The sequence below is a fragment of the Dendropsophus ebraccatus genome, chromosome 13, assembly GCF_027789765.1.
Source record: "Dendropsophus ebraccatus isolate aDenEbr1 chromosome 13, aDenEbr1.pat, whole genome shotgun sequence".
Taxonomy (NCBI): Eukaryota; Metazoa; Chordata; class Amphibia; order Anura; family Hylidae; genus Dendropsophus; species Dendropsophus ebraccatus.
In genome coordinates this window covers 5345797-5358566 of record NC_091466.1, presented here as the reverse complement: position 1 = coordinate 5358566, position 12770 = coordinate 5345797, and the positions used below count along the sequence as shown (strand labels likewise).

General features: G+C 44.4%; 1 protein-coding gene across 1 annotated transcript in view; it reads right to left on the bottom strand.

Annotated features, from left to right (window-relative positions):
• Positions 1–1581: 1581 nt before the first annotated feature.
• The window catches only part of NPR1 (natriuretic peptide receptor 1), a 71367-nt gene continuing 60178 nt past the window's right edge, over positions 1582–12770 (bottom strand). The window contains exons 11-22 of the mRNA XM_069949994.1: positions 6608–6712; positions 6422–6493; positions 6028–6187; positions 5438–5593; positions 5195–5363; positions 4188–4334; positions 3859–3982; positions 3574–3642; positions 3318–3492; positions 3129–3227; positions 2749–2840; positions 1582–2651 (exon numbers count right to left, since the gene is read on the bottom strand). Coding sequence (XP_069806095.1) covers positions 2589–2651; positions 2749–2840; positions 3129–3227; positions 3318–3492; positions 3574–3642; positions 3859–3982; positions 4188–4334; positions 5195–5363; positions 5438–5593; positions 6028–6187; positions 6422–6493; positions 6608–6712 — 1431 coding nt within the window. The 3' untranslated portion in view covers positions 1582–2588. The remainder of the gene's footprint in view (positions 2652–2748; positions 2841–3128; positions 3228–3317; positions 3493–3573; positions 3643–3858; positions 3983–4187; positions 4335–5194; positions 5364–5437; positions 5594–6027; positions 6188–6421; positions 6494–6607; positions 6713–12770) is intronic.

Genomic DNA, 12770 nt, shown 5'->3' with positions numbered 1-12770 from the left:
TCGGATGAGACATGTAGACTAGATATCACCTATATTAGAGACAGCAACGATTCGGGCCTGGCATGTTTCTGAAGACATACATGAATGATCTAGGGCAGAGGGATTAGACATGAAGACGAGACATCACCTATATTAGAGACGGCAACGATTCGGGCCTGACATGTTCCTGGAGACATACATGAATGATCTAGGGCAGTGGGATTAGACATAGACTAGATATCACCTATATTAGAGATGAAAATGATTTGGGCCTGGCACGTTCCTGAAGACATACATGAACGATCTATGGCAGTCGGATGAGACATGTAGACTAGATATCACCTATATTAGAGACGGCAACGATTCGGGCCTGGCACGTTTCTGGAGACATACATGAACGATCTATGACGAGACATCACCTATATTAGAGATGGTAATGATTTGGGCCTGGCACGTTTCTGAAGACATGCATGAACAATCTATGGCAGTCGGATGAGACATGTAGACGAGACATCACCTATATTAGAGACGGTAATGATTTGGGCCTGGCACGTTCCTGAGGACATACATTAACAATCTATGGCAGTGGGATGAGACGTGTAGACGAGACATCACCTATATTAGAGACGGTAATGATTTGGGCCTGGCACGTTTCTGAAGACATACATGAACGATCTATGGCAGTCGGATGAGACATGTAGACTAGATATCACCTATATTAGAGACGGCAACGATTCGGGCCTGACACGTTTCTGGAGACATACATGAACGATCTATGACGAGACATCACCTATATTAGAGATGGTAATGATTTGGGCCTGGCACGTTCCTGGAGACATACATGAATGATCTAGGGCAGTGGGATTAGACATAGACTAGATATCACCTATATTAGAGATGGTAATGATTTGGGCCTGGCACGTTCCTGAGGACATACATTAACAATCTATGGCAGTGGGATGAGACGTGTAGACGAGACATCACCTATATTAGAGACGGTAATGATTTGGGCCTGGCACGTTCCTGGAGACATACATGAATGATCTAGGGCAGTGGGATAAGACGCATAGACGAGACATCACCTATATTAGAGACGGTAATGAGTCGTGGATTGTCGCAGACGGGAGGTGACTGTTCTGTTCCCTCACACTGCTCTTATTTCCGCTGTAGAAAACATCAGAACAAATTGTCCAATTTCTCTGTTTCTCATTCACTTAATCATCCAAAACAGCTCGCTAATAACACGGGGAGCAACCTGCCGCCAGCCTTAAAGAGGCATTGCACATTTATCGTGCCAGTCTGAGTAGGGCACACCACTTTACAGTCTGGTGTTGTATGTTGGTTCGGGTTATGGTCTGAAAATGTACAATTTGTTTGGCCTAATTTTTGATGTGCAAGAATTAGTTACAACCCTATAGTATATAGCATAGTAAAGCTCTGCGCTGCGGAATCTGTAGGCGCTATACAGATAATATTATCATTAAAGCTCCAAGCTACACCGCCACCATTCACACTACGGTTCTCTCACCACACAGTCACACAATTAAAGATTTCACCATTAACTTTCCTTGAATATTTGCCATCATTCTAGTCACAAAAAAACAGAGAATTAAGAAATATTTATAGCATTAAAATGAGAACGTCCATTTCACATTTGTAGCCCGTTCAGAGGAAATCCTATCAGGGGCATCGGAGGAGGCAGGTCACGTGTTCCTTCCAGTCCAGTGACCGTCTGTCATGAAGCACCAACAGGGGGCAGGCTTCTGGAGTCTCTTTGTATCGTGATTTCAGTCTATTTTATACAGTTATAAAGCTCAAGTTAAATGATAGGAGCATCTTGGTTGAGGCTTTGCTATCTTAAAGCTATTTACAACCTTCAAGTGCTTAGACAATGCAGCACCTCAATGGAAATGTTACTCGTCTCCTCACTGTCAGCGAGGAGCCTGCTAAAGGGTCTTCTGGTACACTTTGGTGTGTGAAGTAGAAGATACTACGTATAGTTTCTAGGTGATTGAGCCTACGTGACCTACAGCTGCCCATTGACATTCGCCACCCAAGTTTTAGCCGCATGTCAGGTTGGATTTTCTTGGTCTTGTATCTATCGAATGACTGGACGTGAAAATGAACTTCCAGAAGGTGGAAGGTGTGTATGGCAAGGTGTCTATTTCAGCCCAGATCTGTGGACTACAACAGCAGATAGCCAAGTAATGTGTATATGAGGTTGTCCACCAAACACCAGGTCATCCAGGAGGCAACCCGCTTGAATGTAATGTCTACACCCAATCAAAACAGACTGAGAAAAGGTATGATGTATATAAGGAAGGATAATAAACGAATTATGTGGTGTTCTCTACCATAGTCCTCATGTTGCACTGTTCTGTATCTGGTAAAGATTTGGGGCCAACACTGGGCACCCTGTGGTGGCTTACATGACTACACTGAATTGATGGTTCCATTGAACAATATTACAGTACATTCTGTTTGGTCCACATAGTGGAAGTCACTCCAACCACCATATCAATATTGGCATCCTGGACTCAGCTGGGAGGTGGAAACATCCGTTCACTGTATCCAAGAGGTACAAACAAGGTCTGAAGTTTGAGAGCCAGTCATCCATGGGTGCTGCTGCTTCTTTCTCCTAATAGCCAGTATGTCCGCACTTTTCCTTTGCCCTGAAGGAAGAATTTAATAGGATTTCAGGAACACATATATGGTATAAAGTTGACACTTTTTAAATGATTAATGGTAAAAATGAAAACCGTATGTTACCTTCATCTCTACGTCTCCTCGCAAGCCCAGCTGGAAGCAGTTAAACTCCTCTAAAACGTTCCGTGTGGCTGTGGAGACGTGAATCTTCAGGGCTGCGAGATGACAGTGATTGGAGACATGAGAATAGGAAGGCTGTCACAGGTAACCCTAATGATGAGAACACGGACTGCCAGGCGAGAGACGCTCATATAATCATTGCCGGCAATATAGCTGAATGGGATAATGTATCCTGAAATATCACCGACCTACATGAGTGCAGGCTTGTGAAACAAGACAATTACATTTTCTAACTAAACTCATCCCCTGAGTTACATTTTGCTCAGTCTAATCTGTCCCCTTGGATGGGAATCTGTCAGGGCAAAAGTGAATAGGAATCTCACCTTCCCCATTTGACTCCATTCTTGAAGCTGTGTTCACTGTGTCCCCAAATAGACAATACCGTGGCATCTTCAGGCCAACAACGCCAGCACAGACGGGACCTAGATGACATAGTCCAGGATATACAGTGAGTTGGGAGAGACAGCACAGAAGAACATGACCTAAGCCTTTTGTATTCTTTGTTGACTGACCTGTATGAATACCTATACGAAGCCTCAGTTGTTGGTCTGGGCGATGACGAATTTTGAAGGTCTTAACAGCATCTAGTAATGCGAGAGACATCCGAGCAATTTCTCGGGCATGAAGTTTTCCATTACGGACTGGTAACCCAGATACGACCATGTAAGCGTCTCCTATCGTTTCCACCTGGAAGATTTAAAGGCGGAGCGACTATGAGCGTCCATTGACTGGCAGTCATCTCTTAAAAGCCACAAGCTATGAACCTACCTTGTAGACATCAAAATTGTCTATTATGGCATCAAAGCAGGTGTATAGATCGTTGAGTAGTGTCACAACCTGTAAGAAGAGGAGGCGACATAAAAGATGTCATTAAGTCATTACATGGGCCATGAAGAGGGCAGAAAAGTGGTCAACAGAAAGGGGAATTCTAGAGGATCACGTGATGTCTGAGGTTTGCTGACCAGGATATGGGAAAAAGGTTGTAGTTTAAAGAGAAAGTAACACACAATCATGTACGGGGACGTAAGCTTTGTCTATGTAGACATTGAATACCTGCATTGGCGTGCTCTCCGCAGACAGAGCTGTGAATCCCACGATGTCACTGAAGTAAATGGTGACACTGTCAAAGGCTTCAGCCTGTACGGTTTCCCCTCTCTTGAGCTGTTCGGCAACTGAGCTAAATAATGGAGAGGACAGCTTGTCAGCCATTGAATTAGCTGAAGAAGGAATGACGCAGGGATGACAGATAGGTTTTAGTGAGTGCAGATAAAAATGCTTCCATTTTTCAATTGTATAAGGAGTTTGCAATGATGTTTTATATTGGCTGTCGAATGGTAGGCTATGAAAGATGTAGAAGTCTGGTGGACTCTTCAGCTACTTACTGAGGAAGGATCTGGTAGAGAAGTGCCTCCGCCTTACGTTTCTCCTCCAAGTACGCCTGTGTCCTGTCTTCTACAAGCTCTTCCAAATTATTGGCGTACTGTTCCATACGGGAGAGCAGATTGTCCAGGATGTTAGAGCTGTTTTCTCTGCAGGGCAATGACAAGAAAAACCATATTGTCAGCAGGGTTTATATATGAGCAAATCAGATGCTGTTAATTTAGGAGAAAAGGAGCGGTCTTCTTACGTGTGTGTATATCTATGTGTATATATATGTGTGTGTAAAATCTTAGATGTAGATTATAGAATGGCCAGATACTAGAAATAAGCAGATAATTCATGGTTTCCATAAACATTTATATGTGTCATTCCATGTCAATAGGACATCATCAATAGAGCACACACATGCACAGTCATGTATCTAATAAGTGGTCAACTCAGTGAGTTATCGTTAACCTGAAATGGTTCACCATATTACACAGAACGATAGGCTTCTTACTATAGCTGTGTTTTGATTTGAGAACGCTTCCACATAAGAACTAGAGATGACCGAACCTGCCGAGGTTCGGGTTCGTATGAAACTAAACTCTCGGCTTCTGACTGCTGCTGTCTCCCCGCTCCGTGGAGAGGGTGGAGACAGCCTGAGAACCGCCTGGAAAATTAGGATACAGGTTGTGGCTATGGTTGTATCCCAGTTTTCCAGGCGGTCCTCCGGCTGTATCCACTTTCTCCAAGGAGCGGGGAGACAGCAGCAGTCAGAAGCTGAGAGTTCAGGTTCATACGAACCCGAACCTCGGCAGGTTCGGTCATCTCTAGTTCTTAAGTGGAAGCGTTCTCAAATCAAAACACAGCTATAGTAAGAAGCCTATCGTTCTGTGTAATATGGTGAACCATTTCAGGTTAACGATAACTCATTTGTGATCATTTGTGATCATTAATCGTTAAAAATCTATTTGTCTTATAGGACCCTATGCTTGAGAAGATGCGTTGGGCAAGGATGATGTTTCACCTGTTGAACTTGCGTAGTAGAACTTTGATCTGGTTAAAGTCTGGTCTGTCCAGCGCGTCTTCTGCCCAGCATCGTTGCATGAGGATCCCCAACTCCTGGATATGGCAGTAAAGGTTGGTAGATGGCCTGAAATATGGTTTTTCTCTGCTTTTTACTCTTTCTATGATTTCTGGGGAAAGCAAAAAAGGAGTTAAGTATGTGAAGATGGTGGAGTGATGTGTCTGGTCTCAATGTGGGATGTACCTTTAGGGCTGTAGTCTCCACTGTCCATATAGAAGACCCCGTTCCTTAGTGCAATCTCTTGTAGTATAATGCCAAAGCTGTAAACGTCTCCTTTCTGACTGCCCTGTGGATTGGGCGATTCCATGCGCAGAAGCTCAGGTGCCGTCCATAGTTTCTCTATAGCAAAGTTGTACTGGTGATGAGTATTTCACATAAAAAAATATACTATAAATCAGGTTCAATGGAAGGTGATGAACAATCATTTTGGTCTTAAGAAGACTTATGCATAATGATAACAATTAGTCCAGTCCTTGTTACCAGTGCTCTCCGACTGCATGCTCACTAGTCACTGACCTATATTCATGTTACCCACTACCTCATGTAAAAAGTTAATTTGCTCAATCAAGCCATCTGTGTGCTGTCCTTGCCTTCTGCTTATGCCTCCCTCTCCATCCAAAGAACATCTGTCTCATAGTAGCTGTCTCAGTTTACCCTCTCCTCCCCAGTGTAACTAGTAACTCGTTCTTTAGAGGGCTATATGTAGCACAGTTTTTAGGGAGACAGACAGTCATTTAACCATAGTCGGGATCATCTTACAGAACTTTTCTTACTAGCAAAATAGGCATGAGAGTCCTCAGAGTCTACAGCACTGCGGAAACTGGCCAATCCATAGTCGGTGATCTTCAACACAAAGCGACTGTCCACTACACAGTTAGAAGACTTCAGGTTCCCATGGGACACGATCACGCTGTTGTGGAGGAAAACCATTCCCTGGACAGAAACATTAGAAATGGTAAACTACAATAGTCCATCTGAGCGGCATTGCATTGCTCAAGACCCAAAAAATGGGAGACCTGAATGCAAAACTTGGACTGTACTCCTACTGTTTAGACTGAGCCCACCAAGGTAGAATGGTTATGGAGGAGAGCAGGCTATGAAGGTCACAAGATGAGCAGTAAAAGAAGACAATCCTGCCCCCTACTCCGATCCTCTGGAATCACTCACCTTCACAATATCATTGATTAGTGAATATCTGAACATCCAGTCTAGGGTGATGCTCTCATTCTCCAGAATATCCTGGGGAAACAAGTAGGTAAAATCAATGACTTATCATGTTCCAGAGGAAGAGAACAAATTAGAGCCTACACGGCCTATAAATATAGATATTACTTGTATTGATATAATTCCTACCTGCAGGCTGCCTCGAGGACAGTACTCTGTCAGGATGCATACATTAGGAGGGTCAATACAAGCCCCCACGAAGCGGGTGAGGTGTTCATTCTGCACATCCCTCATCTAGAAGAAAGACAGTAGAAGCACCAAGACAATCACATATCCTCAACCATTTTATCACATTTAATAATAGGCAAAAATTCCATTTGGAATGATGAGGACAGTATCGGACATTTCTCTGGCAGTGTAGGAAGACATTAGCATGGGCAGGAGAAGAAGAAAAGGCATTCGCTTGCCTGACATTCAGACATGACCGTCTGTAGAAACTATGGCCCACTTGCTGGAATGCAGCCAGGAGCTACACACAGCGAGTTAGGGCCAGAAACAAGCTTGTACATTGGCTGATGGCTTTGTTCTCTCTTAATATTACACCGGGCGATGCAGAGGGCCAAACGAGCGCTGTTCCTCATTCCCCGAACATGTTAAAAGATGACAACAGACAATGATCAGATGACATCGTTCATGTCGGCTGATCGTTGTCTTCTATTACACAAGGTGATTATCGGCCGATTAAGGCCAGTAATCGTTTTCTGTTATAGGGCCTTAACTAAAAAATAAAAAATCTTTTGTCAGCCTCGCTTCTCCACATGTAATACTTGATGTGGAACATCCTGATGAACTACAAGCAAAGCATAGACATTTAAAAAAAAATCCTCTCTCCTTGGGACCATAACCCTTCCATTCAAAAATGTTTTTAACAAACCTGCCTGCAATTCAGAATTTGCTCAGTAGTGAAGTCAGTAGCGGATTCAAGAGTAGAGGCAGAAGGTGTTGAGGCCTTAGAAGAGAATATGCTCATAACCAGACGGTGCAGATGGAACATATGCAGAAAGATCATACAGGTGGAAGATGTCTTTAAAGAAAGCTGGCTGAAGGGCACTTGGTAAACTAGCCAATGAAACAAGTAAGCCCTGTTTGTGGTGAAATCCTGCGCAGGAGGCAGATCTGTAATGACATCCTACAGGACCTAAATTCAGGGCTTGGTAGGAGTAAGTAATGGTTGGGGGAGACCTTCAAGGGGAACTCCAGAGAGCCTTGTTAACAAAAAACAAAAAAGGTTTCAAACAGTGCAAAGTACTTACATATGTTCCCCCCTGACATTCTTCATGTGGTTTTACATTAGTCCAACTCCTCTGATGCAGTTTTCTGCCTGCTCCATCTTGCTAGCTGTTTCTCCTCCAATGCACTGCTATCTGACTACTTTTTACAGTAAACTTTGCGGTGCACACTCAGAACATCCTGTTTCTCCCACCTTCATAACCTTGTCCCTTCCCGCCCATGCCCTGGCCCTCCCGAAGCCTCACGCTCCACCCCCGTCACATTTGCATCCTCAGTCTGTCCTCAGGAAAGTGAGTGTGAGACAGAGGTCACATGATCTCTGTCTCCTGAGGGGGATTGATAAGGAGACAGATTTGACTGCAGGGAGGACAGTTTTCTTCACTTCACGCACTTTATAAAAAGACATCTATAGAACATTCAATGCATTTTTTTTAGAGAAAATAATTTTGCATATCAGTAGTTCCCCTTTAAAGAGAGAGCCTGGATGGTTTGCCCTGTACACAAAATTATACATTTGTGGAAGTCCCATTTTTGACCTGGCCACCAGTAGAAGAGGGGAAGACGTTTGGAGGTGCAGTTGACTCATGTATGACCGGACCGCTGGGAAAAATGAGGACAACACATAGCTACAAAGATGAGGTGACACATAGGAACATCCCCTAGGACAGACATCCCAAAATATGTAGGATCAATGATGCATGCAGGATTCTCAGAAAGGGAATCTAATGGGTCAGAAAACCTGGAAGGAACATCTGCTCTCCGATTCTTCTCTGCTGGGTAATTGAGGACAAATCTGAAGCATGAGAAGACGAGGGCTCAACGTGCTGAGGATTCATCCACATTCTTGTACTGGGGAATCCAGCTAATTCTAGGAGGTAATAAAGTCCCATTCCCATTCAGTAGTTACCAGGTTAGATGACTTCTGCTGTTTCTTCTCGATACTGTCGGAGACAAGAGGCTTCTGCAGTTGCCAACTATACCAAAGTTTCAAACTTTGAGCTTAGAATTAGCTAAGGTTCTATGAAGGGTTATTTAAATCACCATCCCCATTTCTTGACAATCTTATTTCTCTGAAGAGTCAGTTTCCCTTTCTAGAAGATATATTGGTAAAGGTAATGTGTCAATTGATATCCTCACCTGGCACCTACCTTTGATAATCCACCTTTTGCTGATCCAGATGAACCCATACAGTTGGGTCATCTCCAGTTTCTCAAGGTCATTGTATTGCTTTAGTCCTCTTCTGGTCCTTTCTTGTTCCACCAATCTGGTGCTTCCAAAATAGTCTTGGCTCAGACATCATTCAACTTCCATAGAGTGGTCACTAGGACAAATCGTTTACTGGATTTCTCCTACTTCCAATGCTGTCTTCTGGACTAGATTATTCTCATCTTGTCCCACGAAGGTTAGCATCACTTTCAATCAATATTCTACCAGTCTTTGCAGATTTGTTTTCCAAGCCTCTTCCTGAAACCTAGAGGAGGGTGTCAGGAATCTGCAGTAGCCTGTGTGAACTGGACCTGGTGTTTTGCTTTTGTGTGCCACACCCGATTGCTTCTCAGCTTCTGGCTATGCAGGAGTTAAGCTGAGAAGCTCCTGGACTTGATTTTACACCTGTGTTGTTGCTTCTCTGCCTGTCTGTACCTGGAAGATCAGAGCGCCGGTCCAATGAGGATCCAGACCGGGCTCTTGGTCAGTATAAAGCAAAGCTGAGGCAGAGTCCCAGCGCTGGCTAATTAGGTTAACTCCTGGTCCCAGCTCCCCTGTCTATTCCTGCAAACCCCTCTCCTAATCCCTCTGTGTTACACGACTTGTTATCTGACCTTCTGCCTGACTATTTGACGATCCCTTTGCCTGCTGATTTTGTACTGCGCTGCCTGTGTGGATTTGACCCGGCTTGTTCACCATTCTTTTATGTTTGTTTGTCCGTCTTGTTCGGGGTGCACTTTATCAGTGTAGGGAACGTCTTCGTGGTTGTCCATGGCCGCCTAGGGCCGATTGAGGCAAGTAGGCAGGTGACAGTGGGTGGGTTCAGACCTAGGGCCCACTGTCTTGTCCTGTCTGTATCGCCCGATCCTGACAGAGGGTTTGTTTCCTCTGTCTCTAATTGACACTAAAGTGATGATATCTTACAATAGGAAAAGGCTCAAAAGGCCTGACAGACACCTCTCTCTCTCGCTTGTTGGAGCTGGATCATTAAACAAAATTTCAGTGATAGGGTATCCACTTCCACTAATCTCAGAGTGTTTGGTCATATCTTCTTAAGGCACTATTACACGGAACAATTATCGTCTGTTACGGCCGATAATCATCCTGTGTAATAGAACACAACGATCAGCCGACATGAACAATGTCAGCTGATTGTTGTAGTCGTTTGTCTTTCAACATATTGAAAGACAAACGACTCGTATAGCAGCGATCTGCTGCAGTTGCTCTGTGGAATAGAAGCGGTGGCTGCACAACGCTGCTATATGCTATGGGCTGCCCGGACGATCTAGCAATCACCCAGGCAAGGTTATCCAGATAGTCCATAGCAAAGCACTGGTGGCCAATTGACTCCTTCAGGTCCTCTTTATCCATTGCCAATACCAAACCAACCTGCAACAGATATTTGGATACCCTCTGCTCCTCAGCTAACTAAGGTCAAATGCCTTGGTAGTTCAGGTGCGGTTTGCAATTAAGCTCCATTTACTTCAATGGAACTGAGTTTCAAAACCTGCACCCAATCTGGAGACAACAGTAGGGGGAAAGTGGCCATGTTTTTGTAGCCCTGGATAACCCCTTTAAGCTTCTGGCCACCACTGTTGCAAGTGCCTAGGAGACGGGATCAATTTGTTAGATGCCCAGAACTCTCTCCCTTAGCTACGAAAGATAGCTCTGACAGTCTTCTGATTGGATGCCAGAGCTATCGGTTGTAGCCAAGAGGAGGGACCAGAACATCTCCTCAATATAGACAGCTCTGAGCACCCGCCTCCTGGGCACTTGCGACATTGGTGGCCTGGAGCTTAAATGTTTTTCTGGGTGCAGCAAGCTGCTTGGCAGTGATTGGTTGAGCGTCAGTGTCTTGTGCCGACCCCAGCACTAGGAAGTAATGCTGAAATAACGGAGGCAAATACAGTCTCTTGTCTTAGGGCCCTATTCCACCGGACGATTATCGTTTGCATAATCGTTAACGATTAACGATCTCAAACGACCGCTATTGCGAAAGACCTGAAAACGTTCACTCGCTATTTATTCGCTATTGCGTTCGTATCTATTGCGAACGACCGAACGATGTCTTATTCAATGCGAACGATTTGCGAACGAGCAACGATAAAAATAGGTCCAGGTCTTATAAAGCGATCAACGATTTCTCATTCGGTCGTTAATCGTTAACTGCATTTCAACCGAACGATTATCGTTTAGGTTCGAACGATTTAACGATAATCTGAACGATAATCGTCCGGTGGAATAGGGCCCTTACATCACACAAAGAAAACCTTTAAGCTAGCTATGGCTGCAACTTCCTCCCTCACCTCTGTCTAGGACTGTCAGCAGTTTTCATAGCTTAGAACTGATCAGAGGTCCACTATAAAATTCCATCCTCCTTCTCTGTGAAAAAGAGCCAAGCCCCTGCAGGAGAAGACTTCCAGATGAACCCATGCTCCAGATTCTCTTTGATGTAAGCCGACCAGGGCTTCAAAGTGGAATTTTACTTTAACAAAAAAAGCTAAAGAGGATTAGGACTCTCACCTGGAGCCCGAAGTAAATGATGGTTGATGTGGACAGAGGTGAGGCATATGGGGGTTCTTGTGGCAGCAGCGAAATCTAGAGTTTCTTGGCAAAAGAAGATTCATTGAAATTCTCTGCAGCTCCATAGAACCAAAAAGACTAGAAACAGTGCCCTGAAAGCAATACCTTATTGTTGAGGAAATTTTATGTCAAGCCTAAGGCCTGTATTAGGCTGCCCAATGCCTCCTGTCAGCAGGGACTATATATATATATATATATATATATATATATATATATATATATATATATTGTTAGGGATGTTAATGCAGCCTTAAACTGGCAGTCCTGGCCAGTGATTGGCTGAGCGACCTGTCAGTTCACAGACCCGGTCTAAAGCTACAGCGGCGTCTTCGGGAAGCGACCAGGGGGCAGAAGACTGGGGACTGTGGATAGGTAATGTATTTTCTTTTACACAGTCATCAGCCATTGGCCGCTCATCGCTATTACACATAAGCATTGATTTTAGGTCAGGACCAGAAGACACGATCAGCTGATGAGCTCCTCCTCTATGGATGATCGTTGTCTCTATTACACAGAGCAATGATCGGCGTGATTCGGGCGATTATCGCTCTGTGTAATATGGCCCTAAGGTTATCTTCCCAGTCTCCTCTAAGATTTGACGTTTCGGGAGAATTGGACCACAGGTAAACTTTTCTCCATAGTAGAGACCTAGTCCATGGCTTAATGTATTCTCTCTTAGGGTACATGCACACTACGGTATCGCGACAGAAAACCCATTGTGGATTCCGCAGCTCGCACCCGCTTGCGGGTATTTCCACCTGTGCCATAGACTCCATCCTATGCAGGGGCGGATTCAGCCTTCCACCAAAAGAACTAAAATGTCCTTTCTTGCTGGGACAGCGGAATTGGCCCAGCTATTGAATGTTGTCTATGGCACAGGCAGAAAATCCGCGAGCGGGTGCAGAAAAAACGTTGCGATTCTGTAGTGTGCATGTACTCTGACTGTTAAAAGTTAGTTTGACAAAATTGCATGGGCCTGTGATAACCCCTCATTGATCTTCAATCTGGTGCTGTCTGGCTTGGGGTGCTGAATCTACAGGATCTCCTGGCTTTTAACCTATACCTGCAAGGAGGTGGGGAAAGATCTCAAGGTTGTTATTGGGGAAGTGGAAGTCGTCTTGTCGTCGCCATTGCGTTCGTCACTTCTGCGAACGACCGAACGACTTCTTATTCAATGCGAACGATTTGCGAACGAGCAATAATAAAAATAGGTCCAGGTCTTATTAAACGATCAGCGATTTCTCGTTTGGTCGTTAGTCGTTAACTGCTATTC